Below are 24328 nucleotides of genomic sequence, written 5' to 3' on the forward strand. Positions count from 1 at the left end.
AGTTTTTTACCGTTAGATCTACGTCTTTGATCATTTTTATTCGTTAGATTATACTATTCAACCAACCACCCACTCAACCCTAGGGGGCCCATATCATTCTAACGGCACATCTCTTAATCTAGGGCAAAAAACTTACAAGCACCATATATATATATATATATATATATATATATATATATATATATATATATATATATATATATATATATATGTATATGTACCTCTATATGTATATATACCTCTATATACATGTATATGTATATATACCTCTATATATATGTNATTTTAAAATTTTAAATCTCTAAACTCTATAAAATTAATTAATTAATTTTATTAAATAATTCATTGTATATAATATAATTAATTAATATTATTAATAATACACGTAATAAATCGCATAATAAAATCTAATTTGATCGGTGTATAAAAAATATATATAATTTAAATTTGAGGAGTAAGATTTTAAAAATATAGGATGTCTGTATATATATAATTAATTTTATTAAACAAATTCTTCCATTATTTTATTTCCCTTCTATTTATTTTTTAAAATTATTTTGATATATTTGACTCAAATCTTTTTTCACATAAATCTTTATAAAATAAGTTGTCGCTTTAATAAATTTTATTTAAATAAAATTAACTAATAAATTATTTTTATATGACTTTTATTTAATTAATAATTAGGCTTATAAAATTATTTAAAAATATAGAAAACTAAAATTTATTAAAAAATTTTTATATCTGCAGTATCGCACCGATATTTCACTAGTTAAATGTTATGGGACTCTACTTGTATGCACGTATGACAGTATGAGTTGGGCTTTTGGTCCCAACAAAGAGTTGGGAGATGATCCTAGGGTTTCAATTTTGTCGATTTTTAATGCATAAATTTTTTATAAATAGATTTGGTAATTCTTAGTATGATTTAAATTAGATATAGGTATTAAAAAATGATATAGTTTTACTGTAGAATTTTTTAAAAAAAATTAGTTAAATCCAATCAACCAAATAATCTAGAGATTTGAATATTTTGATGTGACTAAATTGCACCCATGGCCCTCAAAATTTTAAATGGGTGGCATTTTGGGCCCTTTTTGATTTGTTATAATTTTCAGCTCATTTTTAAAAAAATTTAAAATGCGGAACGTTTCGTCAGGTAGGTTTAATGAAGAACTATTAAATCATATGTACTTCCGTGGTTTATTTAATTGTGATGGAGATGTCAAAATGGACTCATGAAGGTTTTCGTATTTATAAATTGTTTTCAATAATGGGATATCTGATTCACCGATCAGTTATATTATACATGATCTATAGTGTTAGAACTATCTAAAACCAAATTTCAGAATTTTTTTATGTTGTTTGTCTATTAAACGACGAATCTTAAAATGAACGGCTGAAAATAAATATTCAATAAAAAACAATGATAAAAGAGAAAGTCTAAATCGAAAGTATTTATCTTAGTTTTGATAGTAAATAAAATACTTTTTAATTAAAATTTTACCTAATTTAGATTATTCTTAACCGTTGAACTTACAGATGTATCGTATCTATTATTAAAATAGTTGGTCAATGATACCAAAATATTATAATATATAATTTTTAAATAATTCTAATAGTGCATATCATTTTGAATAGAGCTAATCATTAAATCAAATATCTGATTATCAAAAATAAGTTATAAATATAAATATGGAGATCTACATGATTTAAAAGTATGGGGGTATGTACTCTAAAAAATAAATTTATCCCAAAATATAAAAAAAGGAAAATCCCCTATCGAGTGAATATATATATATATATATATATATATATATATATATATATATAACAAAAACAATTTATAATAAATCCCGAGAAATAAGGGTCAAACTCCCTATGTTCATTTCTTACACGGCATAAAACGTGCGTGTGCGATTTCTCCGTAATAAAACCGTTCGAATCACGGGGTCTCTCTCTCTCTCTCTCTCTCTTTCTCTCTCTCTCGTTACTTAGCTTGCGGAGGTGGAGGAGGTCGTCTTCATCACGTAGAGCTTCGTCGCGGAGGAAACGGCCTCTTTGGAGCTCCTCTTGATGCCATTGTCGCCGCGCAGGGCCGGGGCTTCTAGGGTTAGGGTATCGGGGGCTTCTTGTTGCTGTTTGGGGACCCGTTGGTGGCGGTAAGCGAGATGAGATCCAGGTGGTGGGTTCCCCTGATCTGGGGGTTGGCCTTTGGTTGCATTTTCTTGGGTTCTGGGGCTTCGGATCCTGAGGAAGCTGAGCGCGCGTAAGTAGGAGTTTTAAAGATTTTGCCTTTTTTTGTTTTTTTTTCTACTACATGAGTTGATTTGCTTTCATGTTTTGCTATTAGAAGATGTAATGTGCTTTGGAGTTGCTCTAACCCTCCTGTTTCATTTCGTCGAACATGTAGTGGGTGCTGCGTTAATTTGAATATAGTAGCTTTTATTCTGTTTCAGGATGGATCTTTGTGTAAACTTTAACCCCTGTGTCATCTTGGTGTAGGGAAAATATTAGCTAAATGAAACAAAGAGGTAGATTGCTTGGTGCGTAGCTAGCATAATGCAGGCAAAATGTTGAGTTGATTTCTTGTGGAGACATACAGTGTAGTTCTCAATGATTGATTTTGTTCCATTCAATTGGCTTATAGAGTGGCACTATATATGTTTCAATGGTGATATCTATTAGAGATTTTACTTGATTTGCGCTAATATACTAGAAAGTAGGCATTTTGATGTACAGAAGGAATTGATGAACTCAGAGCCCCTGTTTACCATTTTCATAGATGTAAAGTATCTTAGGAGTTCACTGCCCTTTATTTTGATACTTGTAATAACTTCCTTTAGGTTTTTCTTTGTTTAGACACGACTTTTCTTGCAAAGTTGTAATATATAAGAGCTAAAACAATTTTTAAAGATGCTCGAAATTTTGTTCCCTGGTTGGTATGTTGCCAAAATTGTTTGATTGGGAGACAAAATGAGGATAGCTCAAAACTATTCCCTTTTTTCCTGCCAAATGCAGCAAAAGAGGGTAAGGGATAGTTGTACTTGTCAAACCAGTTTATTTTAGGATTACCAATAGCTGGTAACTATTACATTAGCCATGTCCTGGGAAAGTGCTAGTCATACTTTGTTTCTTTCTGTTCAATGCTTACCGGTGCTAATATCTGAAAATATGATACAGCTTCACTTTTACTGTTTACCTTAAATTACAGGATGAGCCACGGAATTTTGTGAGTCATTGTTGTATATAACTTATGCTATTATGTCGAAAAAGTAAAATGTTTTTACATTGTTAAACAAGCATTTATGGTGAACCTTGAAATTCATACATTCATATAGTTTTTCTTGAGAACTTAAAAATATGCTTGGATTTCATAGGCCTTGTCATGGGATTGATTGTGGTAGTCTTATAGGTTTCCTATTGTGGAGCCAGATCCTGATCATACTAAACTGCATCTTGCAAGAGAAGGTCTAGAGGCAATTCGAAGAATCAAAAACCCTATTGCAGCTGTTGCTGTAAGTTACCTCTTCAATGTTGACTATACATCTCTCAGTTGTACTATTCACTATCATATCTTTTTGATGGTAATTCCTTCTTCATTTTAGCATAAAGAAAGATCACATTCTTCTATAGAAAAAGGTCTTTATGATCCCTACATGTACTCATGCCTCACGCCAATTCATTATAGAGTTTCCTCTGTCATGAGTAGCTATACAAATTCCTTTTGTCTATAGCTCATGCACATACTTCCTTTTTTCACTTTTATCCACATTATTTCGAAGTTGAGCTCCTAGAATTCTGATAATTCTTTTGTTGCACTTCAGCCAATTTTGTACAGAATGATCCTTGCATTCTTGGTCCAGTTTACTGCCAAAATTCATGTTTCTCTAAGCACAAACCAAATTCATTTTCCACAGCCTGAATTGTAGAACCACCTGTGCCTTTATATATACAATTAATAGACCTTGTTGTTGTTCTCCTGTAGTTCTTGGAGATTTTGAGAGCTAAGTTGCATTATGTTACATTTTATTGGCACTTAGTTTCAGTGAGAAATTAGAAAACTGAAATTTGCATTTCAACTTGTTAAAATCTCGGGTTTCATGCTCGGTCTTCAGCATAACAATAATGTTAATGTTATTGCCTGCAAACTCAGGTTATTGGTCCATACAGATCAGGAAAATCCTTTCTTCTCAATCAACTTCTCTCCTTATCATGTGATAAAGGTACATATTATTTATGTTTTATATTTTTTAGTACTTTTTAATAAGAATGCTGTCTGGGGCGAGTTTTAATTAGTCAATTTGCAGGTTTTGGTGTTGGACATATGCGGGACACGAAAACAAAAGGTTGTTTTGACATTCAATGATATTCTTTCTGATGATTTTATTTACTGAATATTTTCCTTTCTCGGCAAGTTCTAAAATATTGGTATGCATCTTTTGAATGCAGGAATATGGGTTTGGGGTACTCCAGTCGAAATGGTTCTTGATGGTACAAAAGTGTCTGTCGTCTACCTGGACACTGAAGGATTTGAAAGTGTTGGGAAATCAAATGTATATGATGATAGGTAAGTCTAATAAAATAAACTCATATAGTGCTGATTATCTGGCTTGTTCTTGAGAGTATGTAAATTGTAAAAAAAAGTGATTTTTTGTTTGGGTTCATTTCAGGATCTTTGCTCTGGCTACTGTTTTGAGCTCTGTGCTTATATACAATCTCCCTGAGACGGTTTGCTCCTTATCTGACTCTTTCCCTCTAATTGGCCCTAAATAGCATCTCTCCTCTTTTTCTTTTTTTTTTTTTGGGTTCTAGACTGGAATTTGGTTTTGCAAGGGACATATTTGTCATTTGCTTATCTTGTAGATCCGTGAGGCTGATATATCACGATTGTCTTTTGCTGTTGAAATTGCAGAAGAGTTCTACGGAAGGTTTGTTTCTTGATTCTAATGGATTGAAGATCTCATTATAAGTTTGTTGATAATTCTATTCTAACAATATTTTTTGTTGTTTTTGTTTTATTATCTCTTGGTGAATAGGGTGAAGGTAACATACTAAAACTCAGTTGGATGGTAGAAGAAAATCCTACAAGTTATGTGTTTGAAACTATTGGAAATATCTGCAGGGGCAAGACAATGCATTTGAACCTGCTAAGCTCTTGTGGCTTATCCAGCGTGACTTCCTACGTAAGTTGATTCTTTTCTTCTTCAGATTTTCTCATTTGTAGAGACGATATATGAGGATATTATTTGTTTGATATCGCTAAAGGAGAGGTTTTTAGTGGCCATTCGATTCTGTAGCTTAACAGAATATTTTGTGTTGAGATGGAATATTGTGGAACTTTTTTGATAGAGAAAGTATTAAACATGATTAAAATTGAACAACATGTTAGTTGGGGTGTTTAATTAAAATAATTGAAGTTTAGGGATATTTGTCAACATAACATATAGTTGAGATTGTCTATTAATTTTGTGGTATATAGTTTTATAATTTTATGGCCACTTCTTGGGTAACCTTTTGGGCGGGGATTTTTTCTAAATAAGCCCAATTATTTTTCATTTGCTTTTAATCGGCAAAAAACATAGTTGAATTTGGTAGGAGATATGCTGTAGCTATATGTAATATAAAGTGGAAACATAGTTGAATATGGTAGGAGATATGCTATAGCTATATGTAATATTAAATGGATGACTTGGCCAATACCTCTAAACAACCAATTTAAAGTAAACAGTAGTTAGTTAAACACAATATTTCTCTCTCTTTCTGTTGTGCTTTTTACTGGGTTGCATCGAGCATATTGCTACTAGGATAACTTTGTTTGGCTGATAACCTCTAAACAACCAATTTAAAGTAAACAGTAGTTAATTAAACACAATATTTCTCTCTTTCTGTTGTGCTTTTTACTGGGTTGCATCGAGCATATTGCTACTAGGATAACTTTGTTTGGAAATGGGATTTCTTGGCTTATTTGTTGAGTGTGTAGATGAATTTTGATTGATCTCAGGAACAAGATCCATGATCTATTAGTTTTATTGAGGTTCAGTTCAAGATGCTGAAGTAGTGAGCTGTTTCTGTTTCAAACATTGTCTTTTTCTTATAATAATAATTATTAAAGTGGCCCATGTTGTCTCATAAATTTTCCTTTTAGTTGGCGTGACACCTCATGTTGTTATGTTTGTATGCTCACTTGGTGTAATCTAACTTTGGTGCTTCAGAGGGGAAGTCTGTGCAAGAAATGGTGAATGAAGCTCTTCAGAGGGTCCCTAATCGCAATGGTTAGCTTTTGTTATCTTTGTGCTCTATAATACTTATTTCGCAAGGAGCCACAGAAGTATATAATTTCGTTTTCATTTGTTATTTCAGGGGACAAATACATTGATCAGGTATCATTTTAAATGCTTGACTGGAGGATATCAACAATTACATTATTTTTCTTTGTATTTGTCAAATGAATTTTTTGTTTGTTTTTTCTTATGAATAGGTCAACCAAATAAGAGACTCTTTGGCAATTATGGGTGATAATAGCACAGCTTTTAGCTTGCCCCAGGTGCTCTTTTGATGCTCCTTTTAATGCTATTGTTCTTTTGTCTTCACTCCCAATTTTTTATATCATTGCTAAACATTAGTTATCAATGAACTTTATTATTGATTGACATAACACAAAGGCCTCGTAACTTGCTTGTATCCATGTATTATTCAAAATGGTACGAAGACGTAGTTGTTGTTCACGTTGTGTAGCAAAGCTTAGTACACTATAATTATATTATGTTGCTCCCAAGACTTGCTCCTTCCGGACATTTTTAAAATGGTTGGCATATCAAATGACAGGTTAGTGGACTTCGTGTTTTTATTAATTGTTTCCTGCATTTATGTATGCTGCATGGTTACAAGTATATGATTTGTGTCATCTCTATCTACGTTCGCCATACATACATAACTTCTGTTTTATATAGCCAGTGGATCCTCATGGAAGTTATTAATATTTTGGCAGCCTCATCTTCAAAGAACGAAGCTTTGTGATATGAAGGACAGTGAACTTGACCCCCTCTATGTAGACAAAAGGGAACAGTTGAAAAAACTAGTTGCATCCATTACACATCCAAAAATTGTGCAGGGAAAAACTCTTAATGGGGAGGAGTTTGTTACATTTCTAGAGCAGGTGAGTTCTGTTGCAATATGTTAAGGTATTGTTTATAATTGGTATAATCGGTACGATATAGTTATTGACATATAAATAGATAACCCCTGTAAAATTATTTATTTGCATACATACTCTTGCAAAATCTGAATTTTCATACATGCCCTTCAAAATTTTAATTTCTTCCATACATATATACTCTTGCACTTAACAAAAGTTCCCCTCTTTAAGGTATTTCCTAAAAGAAACCAACTTCCACGCATGAATTGGATGATTCCCAACTTAAATAAGTCCATTTTGAAAGGAAACTCCATTTTAAAAGGGTTTGCGTGAAAAATTAGTTTTTACGGTAGCATTTGGTTCGGGTATAAGCAAGAACTAGCTATTACAGGGATAGGTACAAGTATGGGGATAAGAAAAATAGTGTTTGGATGAAAATTGGGTTGTTCCCGGGGATAAGAAAAATAGCGTTTGGATAGATAATATGGAATAAGAAAAATAGTGAGTAGTTTTATATAGGAAATGGAGGTATTGGTGGGGATAGTTATACCCGGTTATTATAGATAACCGAGAACTACTATTCTCGGGTAAAAAATTAGCGTTTGGATATAAAGGGGGGATAAGGGGTTATCCCTATCCCTATCCCCTTATCCAAACGGTGCCCCCGGAATATATATGTAGAGGGTTATCCCTATCCCTATCCCCTCATCCAAACGGTGCCGGGAATATATATGTAGATAGATGATTTGAAGCAAAATTTACGTAATAGTCCCTTACAGAAATGCATTCCATATTAGAGGATACCCCAAAGTTATTATTGTTGCCCTATATTGTTACAGATTCTTGAAGCCTTGAACAAAGGAGAAATTCCATCAACAGGTTCTCTAGTGGAAATTTTCAATAAGGTGATTCTGGAACGTTGCTTGAAGGTGTATAATGAGAGAATGGGCAGTTTGGGCCTACCTGTACCAGAGAACAAACTGCAACTGGTTCATGACGAGTCGAAAATTGAGGTGAGAAAACTTTTTGATGAACAGCACTTTGGTCGCCATCACGCTGCGCAATCCATCCTTAAACTTGAGGAGGAGATTCAAAAGGTACGATCTATAACATAGTTGAAAAGCATAAAATATAAGTGAATGAACTCGTTTGCATGGGTGTGAAAGTTATAGGTCTTGCATTTGTATACCTACGTTTGTGCCCGTTTGGCCTGGCTTCTGGAGTTTCCCTGCTCTCAAAAACAGCAGCAAGCTGTTTGGCATACATAAAGGACTCTGTTTGTAAGCTTAAATGAGCTTCTCCATACCAAAAGCAGAAGCTTTAATTTGAAAGCTTTCTTTTTGCTGCAGCATGAAGCTGCTAAAAAGTATTCAGTGCTTCCAATTTGAAGTTCTGCTTATGTTGCAACATGAAGCTGATAAAAAAGTTGTCAATGCTTCTTTGAACAAGCGTGCTCAAACTGCAAGTGCTCCAGCGGCCATGCCATATGATTAGCCTTATATCTATTTGCGACAGCTAGAACCAGAAGGGTCACATTGGGGTTTTTGCTTTTGACATTCAAGGCTTGTTTCACCTTCCTGCCTTAGCTGGAAACTCCACAATTTTTGTTTATCAAATATGTAGCTTCTATTTCTAAATTAGAAAATCTCCTCTAAAAGCTGGGCTTGATAAGCACATTGTCTTCCTACGAAATCGTCTATCAAATCAACAATGCTTCAAGTTGGAAGATTTTGTACTGAACAAACTGCAGCATATGATTTTTGTATTCACTTTATCCATTCTCTTCTTTGCGAGTCATATCTGGTTAACAAATCATCACCACATACAGGTTTACAGGAATTTCCTTCTTGCGAATGAGTACCAGTCATCAAAATTGTGTGAAGCACGGTATACACAGTGCGAGGACAAAATGGATCAGCTTCAAGTGCTGAGACTTCCTTCCATGGCAAAATTCAATGCTGGCTTTCTCCAATGCAACCAAAGTTTTGAAAAAGAGTGTGTTGGACCTTCGAAGGAAGCGTATGAGCGACGGATGACAAAGGTTAGGCTTTCTAAACCTTACTTACATTTTTCTCAGTTTATATGCCCATTATCTGGTTTGCTGTTTTTTTCCCCATGACTCAGAAACTAAAGAAACTAAGAATTATAATGCAAAATTGCGGATTCTGGACAAATTTGGTAACTTACTGACTTTTTTTAAAAAACCAATATTCTTTATGTGAAACTGTATACCTCATCTTGTCCCACAGATTTAGCATCCATATGTGTCAGCACCAGATTTATGATATGAATGCTCTATTGAGGATTTATTCTTTTAACTACTTGTGCCTGAGCCATGCCCGAATCCTTTCTTTAGTTAGATATTATCATACTGATATCCTTCTCATGAGCTGCATTTAAATTTGAATTCTATATTTTGCTTTCAGATGCTCGCAAAGTCTCGTGCTCTTTTCATCAAGGACTACAACAACCGGCTTTTCAACTGGTTGGTGACTTTTGCGCTCGTTATGGTCGTCGTCGGCCGCTTTATAATCAAGTTCTTTTTGCTTGAAATCGGGGCATGGGTGATGTTCATCTTCTTGGAGACATACACAAGAATGTTCTGGTCGGCGGAATCACTATATTACAATCCCGCTTGGCATATCATAGTGGCTACTTGGGAAACTATTGTTTACAGCCCTTTACTCGATTTGGACCGGTAAGTTCATCGTTTTTTTTTTTTTTCCCACTCATTTTATTCTACTTAAAACACTTAATATAAACTCGACTTGGTTGTATTGAACTTGGCACAGATGGGCATTCCCAATTGGCGCGTTGTTATTGGTTTCGCTTCTATATTGGCGGTGTTATGGGAGGAGGAAAGGAGGTTCTCGTTCCCTACTACCTTTGTACACTAATACATACAAAAGTGGATCGAACCGTCCACGATCAGATTGATGATAGAATTTATTTATCCGTCATTAAAGATTCCTTGAGGACAAGTATTTCGAGTCGTTCGTCAACCTTATTGGGCGGGCCTTGTTTTTTTTTTGCCGGCGCCCCGCCAATGAACTTCCTCTTCTTTTCTAGCCATTTGGTTTTGGTGGTGAAGAGGTCCGAAAGTTTCGAGCATTTGATGCAGGATCCAAGCATTTCTTGTTTCTTGTGTAACATTATATCTGAGCGTCCATCTTTTTCTTTATAGATCAGTGTTTATTATTTACACCCATTTTTTAAAATTATTGCTGTTTAACACAAACAAGTGGATAACATTAACCCAGGCGTATGTTGATCTCGTGTTTTTGTGAGTTAATGCAGTATCCCCTATCCTCCATTCTGAGTGGTGGAACCGTGTCCTGTTTCTCGTTTTCTTTTTTTTTTGAAACTACACTGAAATGCATTGCCTATTCAACCCCATTTTATTCAACTCCATTTCGTAGGGAATAGTTCAGACGCATTGGATACTAGTTTTTTCTATCTGTGAATCTTTCGTGTACTTCATTAATTAGCGAGATATTCGAGTAGAGGGGTTTAAAAATCAGTCTAATGCAGTGATTCTTATCCTCGTGCAGTTCGAATCCCTAGTCTACAAGCAATGCTATAAAACGCGGGGGAGAAAATAAAAAACTCAAATTAGTTTTGAGATGCTGTACTCATAGACGAGACGAGACGAGCCTTTTCTCTCTCAGACAAGTTCTTCATACTTGATATAGGAATATTTAAACGGTTGAACTTCTAACCAAAATAACAGCTATCGCAGTCAAAATAGATAACAACAAGATCTTCATTGGGAAGGGCAAAACTTGACGACGTCATTTTGTTAGCGACGCAATTTTAGTTTTGGTAACAAGAAAGGGCAATTTTGGATAGTTTAGTACACGACGAGAGTGGAACTCTATTTTTTACTTGTTCGGTCTAGCAAAAGGATCTTTCTATCACTTTTCTACTAGGGATGTCAGTGAGTACTGGTATCCGAAATTTTATTCAAATCTAAATCCGAACGGAGCTGATTTATTTAATACTGAACAAATATAATTTCAAATATAGATATCAAAAATAAAAATCCAACATATATTTAATTTGAATGTAAATTTTAACTATACCCGAACCCAAACTCGAGCTCGACCCGAACCCAAATTTATTATACATTATATATACTATGCATATAAAAATTTAATGTTATATTTAAATTTATTTTTTAAAATTTTAAATTGAATATAATATATTTTGAGATATTGAAAAGAGAATTGTTTGGGATTTGAATTTTTGGTTGGATTCGGATTTGAATATGATTTTTTAAAATCCATCAGGTTCGAGTTTTGGGTTTGGAGTCGGTTTCAGGTTCAGATTTTTGAAAGATTTTTGAAAATCTACCCCGAATCCGACCGGTTGACATCCCTAGTTTCTACTCACAGAAAACTGAAGACTATGATGCATTTCAAAAGAAAATTGATCTTCCCAGAGTAATATCCAAAGTATGTATGTTGTTATCTAACTATGCTTGAATCCTTTTACTCTGACGATTACACGGAACGGTTCTCTTTTGAAAGAGTGTCTACTCGTAAAACTGAGCCTGTTCTAGTGCCGACTTCAGGCCAATATTTTCTCCTACTTCGCTCCATCTATTTATTACCGTTCACCTTGAAAAAAAAAAAAAAAAGAAAAAAAAAAAGAAGAAGAAGCAGCAGCAATACTGCCGTTATGATACCAGCACATGCAACAGAGAGAAACTCATATAATATTACAAGCAGCTCCTCGAAAGCAGATACTCCTATAAAAGCAAACATTCGGGCGAACTTGTACCGTCAGCAGATTCGTCGAGCATAGCGATAACCAGCACACGCACGCCCATGAATGTTCTCGCCGACATCCATTTTCATCAATAGGCTAGACGAGTCTGCAAACCTCTAGGCGCTTCTGATACAAGAAGAGCATGTAAAAGTTTATTGATAGATAGATCACCAGCGAAAACGTAGCCCCGCTTACTGACGGTTGTTTTTGCGAGCTATCTCCCGAGCCATTTCGCGAAGTTCTTCCGGTGATGGAGGGCGAGGACCCTCGGGAGGGTAAACCACGTAAGGACGCTGCCAAGGAGGATCAGTGATCATGCCCATAAGTCAAAGAGCTGAACTCTCCGTTTAAGTTGAATTAATAGCGAGACAAGGAGGATTTCAGTGAAAACAGAAAGATGAAAATGTTTACTGTAAAGAAAGAAGTCAAATAGAAGTTATCGAGCACAAGAACGACCTATGATTCTGAAAAGCCTACAGCTCAGGTTAAGAACAACTTAAAATGAAATGTAAAATTTGAAATTTGGGTGAGTAGGAAAAGAAAATAATAATATCATCGAGTCCGTGTGACAATTTTCCACAGAATGCAAGCAATAAGTTGGTCATGACCCTGTTGCACCAACCTCTGGTTAGAAGTGACTCCAAAGAAATTTGCTTAATCTCAGTCCCAAAAAGGGTATTCGCATCATAAATTCGTTAGTGTAGTAGAGTGGAGTGAACATAGAAACTAGTTAAAAAACTTGGCATACACTTTAGGCAGAGTTATACACTGGAACAGCAAACAAACAAGTAAATGACAAATGGGGTAATTTCTTTAATCTGCCTTTTACTTATATGTAGAGGAGAGTTACGATGAAACGTTCTAATTGGTGTCGGTATCTTGACATGGCTCTGCAAATGAGAAAATGTAATAATGCCATTATAGATGTTTACTTCAATGAAATTACTAAAATCCACCAAATTGAATATAGATCGAGAGTATATGCCTTATCTTCTATCTATCAAGTACTACAGAAGAAACAATGTGTAAATCGCACAATAAGGCCTTCGGTCTGGGTTTGCACTTCTCAAAGCACCTATTTTTATGCTTTCGAAGGCCCAAAAAGGCAAAAGCGCTTACAATTTTTCCTCCAATCCTATAAAATTGCAATGGAAACCAACACCGGAGAAGCATGTAACCACATGATTTGCGCACTCTGGTCTAGTTTGAAAGAGTTCCAGTGAAGATTCACAAAAGAATTCACCCATTAGAAAGAGCTGTAAATTCCATTAATTCATGCAGTGGCTGCCTTGTTACCCTATTTTCAAAAAATGAACTAACTAATTTGTTAAAGCAACCAACCAAATGACACTATGGGGGTTCAAAATGAGGATCGGAATGGCGAAAACACAGTAAGCTTCGCATAGGCCTCTACTAGTTATGTTCTTCATTGATACCTTCTCAAAGCCCTAGATCTTCACAGCATATCCTCAGATTACTCAATTCGTACACTCCCTTTGCAGAGTAAATAGGTGCTTAATAGAATCACATACGAGTAAACTCAAATCTCAAGAACACAATCGACCCAAACCTCATAAACCCTAAGCCAGTTTACTGGAAAATTCCCCAAAATTCGAGACGAATCGCCATAAAAGTAACAACATTTAGGGCTTGTTTGGTTCATCCATTTTGGGTATGGAATGGAAATCGGTTTGATCAAATTCGGTTAATTTTGTTTGGTTCGCATAAATCGGTTTGGGATTCCTATTCCGGACTGGAATGGGAATGGCCCATTAGCCTTCAACTTGATTCCGGTCTTCTAGCCTGGATTGAAATTTTATTCCGAGAGCCCACTAGATTCTCGAAGCCCATGTGACCATCTCACCCTCCTTCTCTTCACCCCTTTCTCATCAAAAAAAAAAAAACCTATCATCTCTCAAAACCCTATTCCTAACCCACATCAATAAAAATTTTTAAAAATAAATTTGATATTTTTTTTGGAAAACTTATTAGAGAATAATATTATATTTTTCATAAATTTTAAATAATATAAATTTATATTTGAGAGTAAAATTAGTATTATAGTATCCTATAATTTTTTTAGTTTATACGAACCAAACAATGAAATGTAAATAACTCATTCCAATTCCCAATCCACAAATAAACCAAACGTCTTGGGGGAGTGGGCCATTCCAATTACCATTCCAATTCATTTTCATTCCATTATCCATTTCAATTCCACCCTTGAACCAAACAAGCCCTTAGGGTTTCATGCTCATGGATTGTTGTGCAGTGCGATCAGTGAGCACAAGAATTCGAGCCCGAATTGTACCAATCAAATCGAAACCCTAGCGGGATCATTCGAACGCACGAATTCGAGCCCGGGAGAAACCGATCAAACCGAAACCCTGGAGGATTGGAGTAGCTGGGAACGGATCAAGCTTACAAGGCCCATGAGCTTGTGGAGGGTTTTGGATTCGGTGGCGACGGCGTAGGTGAGGACGATGGGGACGGTGACGTACACCGCGAATTTCCCGATCTCCAGTAAATCCTTCGACGTCCCCAGCGACGACATCGCCCTTCTCTCTCTCTCTCTCTCTCTCTCTCTCTCTCTAAAGGGGTTTTTGGGTTCGTTGGAATGGTGAGGATGTATATATAGACAGAGAGAGAGAGAGAGAGAGAGAGAGAGAGGCGAGAAGTGGGATGCTACGCGGAGGGAACTTATCTGCTCGTACAAAGTTGGCGCGCCGAGATTCGTGCGCCCATTGATGTGCTATTACCCTAATAATCGTTGTATTTAAACTGATTAAAGGCCTCATTTGGTTTTAAGATCAAAAGATGTTGAAGGGAAATGGAATCATATATTTCTCATTTTCAATTCATTATAAAGCCAATAAAACCCATACAGTATTGATTATTTGGTGTCAAAAGGCTATGGAACAAGAGCATTTAAGAAAGCGTTGCTCACACTTTGTGTAATGTGTAATCCCCGTAATTCCAAACGAAGTGTAAAAATATTTAATTTGATTAAATTTTCTTTCAAACAAAATGTTCACTAACATAATGCATAATGTGGAGTAAGAAAAGTGGCAGCAAAAAACATTCCGTTAACCTTAGATGGATGATAAATTTACAAACACAATGTATAACATGCAGCAAGAAAGTAGCGGCAAAAAATATTATGTTTATCCTCGAAAAAAGTGATAACACGTTGCCTGAAAACAGCAAAATAGAAGGAAAAAGAGAAATTTAGAACATTTGCACGTAGATCGAAGTTATTTCCAAAGATCAAACAAACATTTCTATTCTAATAACTCAAATTCCGTTTATAGGGTACGTTTGCATCAGAGAAACTGAGGGTTGGGAACTGGAGCCTCTAAAGTGATGAATTTGAGCTACTGAAATAGATAATGCAACATCACTTTGAAATTGCCAACATTTTTAGACAGGAGAGAAAGAAAAGAAAGAAGAAGAATACATAGTTATAAGAAGCATCACAACAATTGGCAAATAGAAACATATTATCCATGTCCCACTCCTTTTCTCCAAGCATGCTGATCCTGCACCTAATAACTCCACAACAACCTAAATCAAGATAAGAATCACTTTTCCATGCAATCTCCCAAAAATGAAGCATACAAAAATTATTAAATCATTTTGATACTGTCCCCTTTTTCACTAGTCTTGTTCTTCACGGAAGTGCGGCCTTCAAGGACCTTGTGAAGTTTTCCAGCTCTTTCAATCCATCTTCAGAGGATTTTGCTTCGCCCAAGAGCTTTACTATCGCACTACCGAATATCACACCGTCCGCACCCCATCCAGCCACCTACATAAATGTTAAGTTTTCTTTCTGAGAAATAGAATAATGAAAATATATAAGGATTTGAAAATGTAGACAAATAAAATTTCCATTGTATTTATAACCTGCTCCACGTGCTCCGGTTTCGATATGCCAAAGCCGACTGCTACAGGTTTAGTCGTTGCCTGTTAAACAGTGAGAAACCTTTGGCTAAACAAGCCAACAAACAAATAGGGGAAATTCATGCTAAATATGACAAAAAGCCATAGTTGAGAACATATCAAAGAATGCTGATAACATGCTGACAATTCAGTTAGCTACAAGGCAAATGTACTTCTTTATTTCTTCTCGTACCCGCAACTTTGAATGCTTATCTGAAGTACATTGACTCTCTGGGTCAAGTTGATCGCACAAAAATTACTCCTAAATTTTAGGTCACTGTAGTGGTAATGGCGCTGTAGCAGCTCAAAAAAGAAATCAAAGAATCCCGTTTGGGCACCTTACAGCCCACACAGTTTTGTACAACACTTACATCAAAGATTCGTAAATCTAGAAACTAAGGCAGATTTTGAATGGAGATACATGGACAAAGAAAGAATTATAACTAAGAGCTATGCAATCGAAATTGTTGGCTATTTATTATTGGGCTAAAATAGGTCCAACTTTCTGTCCCGTGACAATAGGTCCAGGAGTCTAATAAATTGAGTTGGGTAAGCTTAATAAGTTGAGTGGGGCTGCGGTCCACAAGAGACCTAACAACAAGAGGCCCAACAATAAACCCAACGTCCCGCTGGATTGAGTCAGGTCGAAACCCGTGAGCGTTGTGGTTGAGTTCGTAAGTGCGATAAGTGCGCCCTTCCTATCAGTACGTGCTTTTGGAATAATTGGTTAGCACTTACGATCCATAGAAATTGTAGAGATTGGTCTTTGGTAATGAGGAAAATTACAGAGGATTCACACCTGTTTAATCTCCTGAAGAAGAGATTGCACGCGTAAACTAACAGATGCACGGGCACCTGTAACTCCCACTGAGCTGACCTGCACGGTAGAAGAGGCTTATAACAGCACCCTCAACGCCAGTAATTATTAAAGAAATTATGTACACATGTAACAGGAAAGTAAAAAAATGATCCTAAAGGAGAAAGAATAAACTTATAACAGATTGCGTTGCACGAATTAACTTGTTGATGCCTTGGGCATGCCTGTACATTGCTGACACCAATTTAAGAACTACTAATTTAAATTTAGTTGCCAAATTATTTTTTGCCTTCATACTGAAATTTGACCAAAAATTTAAGAACAAAAGACAACAATTTCATACTAAGGCCTTGTTTGGTATTGAATATTGATTATTGAACCCTTTTTTTAAATGCATATTCTCTGCAATAGAGCATGTGCTTGGGTAGTGGATCTATTAACTAGTAGTAAATCAATTACAGAAACATCAAAGAATAGATAGTCTCTTTGATATGGCAGAAGCAAATAATAAAACGAGTATATTTGCATTTCACCATTACAAGAGAAAGAAGCAAGTGACTGATGATTCTGATCTCATTGTAGTCAGTCTTTATAACAGGTGAAGGAAAAATTCTTTATTCTTATACTTTGCTTTCCATAACCTAAAAGCGGGTACTGTATCAGCTAAAAAAGAAGCCTTCCGAGAAACAAAAATCAACCATGATTAACTTTACATACAAAGAATTTCAGTAAGTAAATAAACTTACAAGGTAAATAAAACCTTCTGAAGCTTCTACGATGGCTTTCATCCTCTCAGTTGGTGTAGTTGGAGTTGTAAGTAGCACCTACAAGCAACAGAGAAAAAGGATATATGGCTGTAATGCTACTTGGTACTCATACACGTACTCATACACAAATAAAATGAGACGTGCAAATCAGAAATTTCCCCTAAGTGTGCTTAATGTCAGAAATCATAATGAGACACAAAATAAGAGAAAAGGAAAAAAGGAAAACAGGTAAAAAGCAACAATAGCAACAGCAATAAAGCCTTCAAAGCCTTCATTCCAGATTAATTGGTGTTGGCGTAGCTCTGTCATGGGTTATGTTGTCCACGAGGAAAATGGTATTTATATCTTTTCTTATAGTACAAATCTAAATCCCAGTGAAAAGTCAGATTCTACCAAAAGTTAAAGATAGCGCAACTGACTGTTTAGGTTGCATTAGAACATTTTAGCATGCATATTACCAAAAGGTGCAAAATGTCAAATCTCAGACAGTCTTGTGGTTAATAAATTAGAAACAAACTAGTAACCAGGAAGAATTGAAAATCCAGCATAAATGAAAAACAATAACATTGTAAATCATTATAAAGGACAAGTAGTTGAGCTAAGTAATAATTTGACACAAATATGCAAATATTAACTAATTCTATAATGTAAGGTCTACTGAAATGATGAGATACAGGAGAAAACCTACTAACTCAATATTATGCTTAACAGCTTGATCTCTCAAAATTTCAGTCTCCTCCAAAGGAACATCAGGCACCACAAGCCCTGGAAAATGGTAATTGTGACAATTATTATAAAGATGATAAAACAAAATTACTAGTAAACTTCTGAGAATGCACGGATTAAGAGGGAAACTTGGGAAATGGGAAACAGCAAAAAACCTTTTACTATTTTCCAAAGTTAATAAGACAGATTACCATGTATGCCGACACTTCTTATAATAGACATGAAATTCTCCACACCACGCTTCAGGATAGGATTGTAATACATAAAGAGAGCTATTGGACAAGACAGCTGAGGTACTACCTGTTTAGACAGTTCAACACTATAAATCACACCGTCATAAAATGCCATCTAACAAACAATTTGCAGAATCGCAAGAAAGAGATAGGACACATTTATCTAAGTGAATAGTACACAAGAAAAAAGTTGTATATCACTATCTAATGTGTTATACGGATGAATGAAGAATTAATCAGAAGTTGCAACATTGCATAAATAATAAACACTAGCACTTCCCAATCAGCTCTAAGAAACAAATCAGAATTCAGAAAATGTTCATTCAAGTACTTCTTCCCAGGTTTGGTAAATAAACGCAAGCTTCTAAAGCATTATTATTTCCGCTTTTGATCGAGCATCTGCACATCATTATTAACTCCACTACTATGATAATTACCAAATTGAACCTACCATAGCAAACTTTTAGTACATGCTCAAAACCTTGGATATTCTTTTCATCAGCACTATGTATTAATCTATTTAGTTCATTTGTGTAACTCAAATAGGTGACATGACTTCACAATGTATTACGTAAAGAACTAGCTCAGACTAGATACTTGTTGTACGCAAGGTCTAGCCTTTGTTAATGTCAATTTCTTCATTTCTCATCGTGATTACTAAAACATAAACAGGCTCCTCCGCATCACAAACTCCTTACTAGCTTTTGGAGGCCAATTACTTGAATTTCAATTCTGACAAACTAGGCAGTATTCAGACTGTGCCAACCCTGGTAACTAAGGGCTCAAACCTTGTTTGCCATATTAAGCTCATTTTAAAAGCTCTTGAGTCGAGCAAATGCATTTGATTGTATAGTAATCCACATGTACCAAGTTATCACCAGTCTGTGGAAAAACTAAAAAATCCCTGAAATGTTTCTGGCTTATGATTGGCTCACAGCATAACAGCTATCAAGACACCTAAAACAGTATGTAAGATTTTTTGCACCTGTCAGTGAAAGATACAAAGCATGATGTTTTTTATTAAATAGTAACATATAGAACCTATTATCCCTTTACATCCTGAAAAATCTGAATTTTCGTAAACTTAAGTTCCTGCATATGAAATCTAGCAGTGAAAAAAGCAACCCTCTTCAAAAAAACAACAAGAACATTTCTTCATATGAAAACCAAAATCCCCCATGAATTTGACTTATCTGAAATTTAAGATCATCGCATTTAAGTAAGAAACTTGACTTTAACTTGACTTTTGAGGATTATGTAGACGCTAGAAACTTTGCAAGCATGCATTGATGAGCTAACAAACGAGCTTGCAGGGAAACAATGTCTAATCCCTGTTTCTTCACACATGACACATGTAACACAGTGAGAAAATAATTGAATTATCCAGAAGTATTTACCATACCTCCTTTAGCATGGAGATGACTGAATCAAAGTTTGTTCCTTTTGCTAGGGCACGCGTAGCAGCTGCCTAAGAAGATACATATATACGGGCACTTATAAGGTAGATCTGATTCAGAATAACATGGAATAAGAATGTAAGAAAGCTACTGATATAAAACCTGAATAACTGGTCCATCTGCCAAAGGATCTGAATAAGGTACGCCCAATTCTATCAAGTCTGAACCGCAAGAATCAAGAACTTTCAACGCTTTTGATGTCGTAACCAAATCAGGATCACCAGCAGTTATGAAAGGAATAAGTGCAACCTGATGCATGCAAAGGGGAATAGAGTATGGAGGGTCAGAAAACAGTTAAAAAGAATAAGAACGACAATGAATCATTTTAACTTAATGAATCCTTTTTTAACTTAGTTTTAACTGTGGGAACAACCCTGCAGTATGCCTTTAAGGATGAGATTCCAAAGGATAAAAGATATTTGTGGTTATGTATATAACAACATGATATGCAGGAGCAGAAGTTAAATTTGCAGAACAGTCGGGCATCAATTGTTTTGGAAATTAATACACAAGAACTCATTTCTCAAGCACTATCCACTATAATTATTGTCATGATATTCTATGGCCGCAATCAAAGACAGACAAAATAGCTGCTCTAGTTAGCAGTTCGTAAATTTGAGTATTCAAGAGAAATCTCTAGCAACATTTTCCTTCAACTCTTGAGAAAATCAAGCACATGATCATTAGGGGCCTACTGCACAAATAATGAAATCATACATTGTAGCTTCCGTATCTCTATCACATACATTGAATACAGACACTAGCATGTCCAGTACATGTCAAATAAGTAGAGAGTTTTTTATTAAAAAAATGAGTGGATATGCCAGGGATATGGATAAAACATGGGGTGGCCTTTAGGTGTAATTCAATTCGAAATCATTTTAAAATGGCTCAGATCAAAAAACCTGTTACATAAGTTATCTCAGCCATGCATTTGGAAACAATTCACATCATGGGTTTATGATTGGAAAAAAAGAAAAAGAAACACTAGGCTTTGGAGTATGAACAATCACATCAATAAGAATTGGAGCACAATGCAAATCTAAAACGGTAAAAATGTATGGACACCGCCTCATCAGTATGCCAGTTTGAAATGCTCGCCTCTACTTGCTCCTTTGTTTCCTCCTTTCTTTTGTGGCATTCGTACACCCGTAATCTTCTGTTTTTTTTCTTCTCTCTGAATTGAGTGATTTTAGTTCATCCAATCAAATCTAAGGTCTCTAATCATTCTATAGCCCAAAAATACTAGAAAATTTAGAAGCAAACTCTAACAATCCATTAAATCTAACAAAAATTTCAACATAACTAACTAGAATAACTCAAATCATTCAAAAAAAAGGGTCAAAAGAAGAGGAGTTCAGGGGAAAAATCGAAACCAATCTCAACACGGACGAATCATCAAATGCAAGGAATGGAGAAGAAGAAGAAGAAGAAGAAGAAGAAGAAGAGGCTGCTTATACCTTTCCCTGTTCCCGGAGCTTGGAGAAGGTGTCGGAGATGGTGAGAGTCGGAGACGAAGAGACCGCGAGAGAGGCCATGGGTGGAGCGAAGGACTTGCGAGGGTAGAGGGAGACTTTGAGAGGGCGAGGTGGAGAAGAGGATCCGCGAGGGAGGAGGAGAGCGGAGAACGATGATGAGGCTCTGAGAGCGCCGGCCATGTGCTCGATGAAATGGCGGAGGCGGCGCCCTCTCAAGCTTCGTCTATGGTGCGCGGTTTGTTGGTGGTGAGTGTACGGAAACGGTGGATTTGGGAGGGTTTTTGTTTTGGGGCGTTGAAGGAGGGATTTTTTTTTTTTTTTTTTACACGATAATCCTCTAAAATTTTATAATTTGTTTTTTTCAAATTTATATTTGACAAATTTTTTTTTTTTGCCACGTAAGATTCTTTTTCCAAATACAGTGAATTGTTTATCGCATTTTGTCATATGGTGAATCGTTCATTGTATTTATTAAGATCGTAAATAAATTATATAAAAAATAGAAAAAAAAATAATATTGTTAGAATTATACATGAATTATTAGAATTTGTATTTGATAGTTAGGATTGTATGATTAGATTACGAAGATTTTTAAAATTATTAAGATTATATGAAATTATACGTCAGATTGTTAAGATTATATGTAATTTGTTGAAATTTTTATATAATGGCTAGAATTAAACATAAAATATAGAAATGTTTCGATAAATTAGCAAAAAATCGTGAATAACATGTGGGAAATTGTGGAGCAGTGAATCATTAGCCGTTTTTAAGAGAAAAAGGCGGTGAATCGTTAGCCGTTTATAAAAAAAAATTCCTACATGACTCCTATATGACAAAAAAAAAAAGTTTGCCAAGAAAAATTTCATAAGGCTACTTATCTAATTAGAAAATTTTATAAGGTAATTTTAAGAAAAAGTCCTTGAAAGAGAAGTGAAAGCCGTGGGTACAACGGGTCTGCCACGTCATCTGTGGTATCACTCCTAAAAATCTAGACCGGGTCTACCCACACTCTATTTCCCTGCAACTTGATCCTAACTGGTCAAAATTAATCAGGTGAGATTGAAATCGATTATCATATTTTTAACTCACAAATCGACTCTGATACTAAATATCATCATCCAATTCATTAGCACTTAATAAACTATTGAGTTTACACAATTGACTTATGATGTTTAAATCGAGCTATTATTATTATAGCTTTTGATCTTTATACTTTTTTTTTTAATATTTCATATATTGTCTTATAAATTGTTGATGCTTGATGATTTTATATAGAAAGATTTGATTGATTGATCCATCTTGTTGAATTATTAGTACTAATCATTAATTTTATAAGCTTGAGTCGTCATAACATCCATAAGTCAACTCGTTTAAAATGTACAGACATAATGCTTATATGTCTTAATTGTGATCTGATTTATTCTGATTTCTGACCATTTCAAACGTTACTTAATTCAACCCGACTTTTTCATCACTTAGAACATGATTTTGTCAAACCCAACCTCCACCAAATTAAAAATAGAATACTGATTTATTTAAGCCAACACATCCATCACAAGAGTATTGCATAAAATTGCCAATACTGTGTATAAATACAATAAATTTATCATTGAAAATACATATCTTTATTTGGCTAAATTACATAAAACCCCCTATTAAAACCTAATTTTTTACTTTCCCCCTCTATCATTTAAAAACCTACACTTTGCTCCCTTGTAAAATGAAAAATATTCACAGGAGGGTATGGTGTGTAAAATGACCATTTTGCCTCTCACCATTGTCGTCTCCTCCATCATCTTCCTCAAACGCCGCCTCGATCGACCACAATTCACACCTCGATCGGCCGCAATTTCTCTCCATTTTCTTCTCCACTTGCTCCCCTTCTCCTCTTGCATCCTCGCCGCCCCTCGATTTCGGCGATAGTAGGGAGGAAATCGAGTTGGGTGTTGATGGAGAGGTAGGCAAGGGCAACGAGGGCGAAGGCGAGGCGGCGGAGGACGGCGAAGAAAATGTGGGCAAGGGCGAGGCAGTGGAGGAGGGCGAGGCGACGAGGCGGCGGCGAGCCGGAGGGGGGCAAAGCAACAGGGAAGAGGGTGAAGGGGTATTTTCGGCATAAAAAAATATTTTATAACGGAACCCTAACGAAACCCTAACGACAGGGGGTGAAGTGCACATTTTTTATTTTATAAGGGGGCAAAGTGTAGGTTTTTAAATGACAGTGGGGGAAAGTGAAAAATCGGATTTTGACAGGAAGATTTTCTGTAATTTAGCCTTTTTATTTAGATACATAAACTTAATATATATTTGATTGTTTTATTTGAATGTGAGAATAAAATTTTCAATAATAAATTATTTGGTACGATTTTTTCTTTCTGTAATGCGAAGTTAAGAGTTTGCATTTAGATTTTTGTAAAGTCAATTTCGGCATACATGATTTAATAAGATAATGTATTTTTCCTAAAAAATAATTTATGTTGAAAATAATTTGAAAGTCAAATATATTATGTTATTTTAAATATTTAAATACAAAATATCCTAAATAAATTATTTATGCATCTAAATATATTTGAAAGTGTTATAACTATATAATATAACTATAACGCATTATTTGCGTCATTATCTTTTCTTATTTTTTAAATATAAATTTTGTATAATTGGGTGGGGTTATGGATGGATTTTTTCTATTATTATCATGGATAATGAACTAGCAATGTCAGTAATGGATGATGATTTTTCGGAAAAAAATTTAAAAAGTAAAAAAAAAAAAGAGTTTTCCCTAAATTTTTATTTTTTTACTTGCTAAACAAGCGTGCTACGAAAGGATTGTAATTAATTTACTATCCACTCTTTCTATGTGTTATATATATATTTTACTTTAAAACATTAAAATATCAATGAAAACGACCAATGAGAGATAAATTTATTATTTTTTTATACATAGTATGGTAGGATGAAGAGATTATTCTGATTGCACTAAAATTTTATTTTTGTCGAAGAGGT

At 35.1% G+C, this 24328-nt stretch overlaps 3 protein-coding genes across 3 annotated transcripts; 1 reads left to right on the plus strand and 2 right to left on the minus strand.

The window, feature by feature from the left end:
* Window positions 1942–10454, plus strand: LOC109715655 (guanylate-binding protein 4). Its single transcript, XM_020240771.1, has 17 exons — window positions 1942–2269; window positions 3416–3518; window positions 4157–4226; window positions 4311–4349; window positions 4453–4570; window positions 4674–4731; window positions 4867–4931; window positions 5040–5046; window positions 5126–5186; window positions 6216–6275; window positions 6364–6383; window positions 6482–6547; window positions 6992–7159; window positions 7978–8235; window positions 8967–9179; window positions 9565–9836; window positions 9931–10454. Exons 1-17 carry the CDS (start codon window positions 2172–2174, stop codon window positions 10073–10075), a joined length of 1821 nt encoding a protein of 606 aa, XP_020096360.1. The 5' UTR covers window positions 1942–2171; the 3' UTR covers window positions 10076–10454.
* LOC109715858 lies at window positions 11792–14532 on the minus strand. Its single transcript, XM_020241071.1, has 2 exons — window positions 14334–14532; window positions 11792–12201 (listed from the first exon to the last, which is right to left on the minus strand). Exons 1-2 carry the CDS (start codon window positions 14460–14462, stop codon window positions 12100–12102), a joined length of 231 nt encoding a protein of 76 aa, XP_020096660.1. The 5' UTR covers window positions 14463–14532; the 3' UTR covers window positions 11792–12099.
* On the minus strand, window positions 15292–21608 carry LOC109715789 (tryptophan synthase alpha chain-like). The gene is made up of 9 exons (XM_020240962.1): window positions 21308–21608; window positions 19950–20096; window positions 19793–19858; window positions 18349–18457; window positions 18120–18196; window positions 17411–17488; window positions 16647–16724; window positions 15812–15871; window positions 15292–15713 (listed from the first exon to the last, which is right to left on the minus strand). The coding sequence occupies exons 1-9, from the start codon at window positions 21503–21505 to the stop codon at window positions 15579–15581; spliced, it is 948 nt and encodes a 315-aa protein (XP_020096551.1). The 5' UTR covers window positions 21506–21608; the 3' UTR covers window positions 15292–15578.

This window comes from Ananas comosus, linkage group 9, assembly GCF_001540865.1.
Source record: "Ananas comosus cultivar F153 linkage group 9, ASM154086v1, whole genome shotgun sequence".
NCBI classification, from domain to species: domain Eukaryota; kingdom Viridiplantae; phylum Streptophyta; class Magnoliopsida; order Poales; family Bromeliaceae; genus Ananas; species Ananas comosus.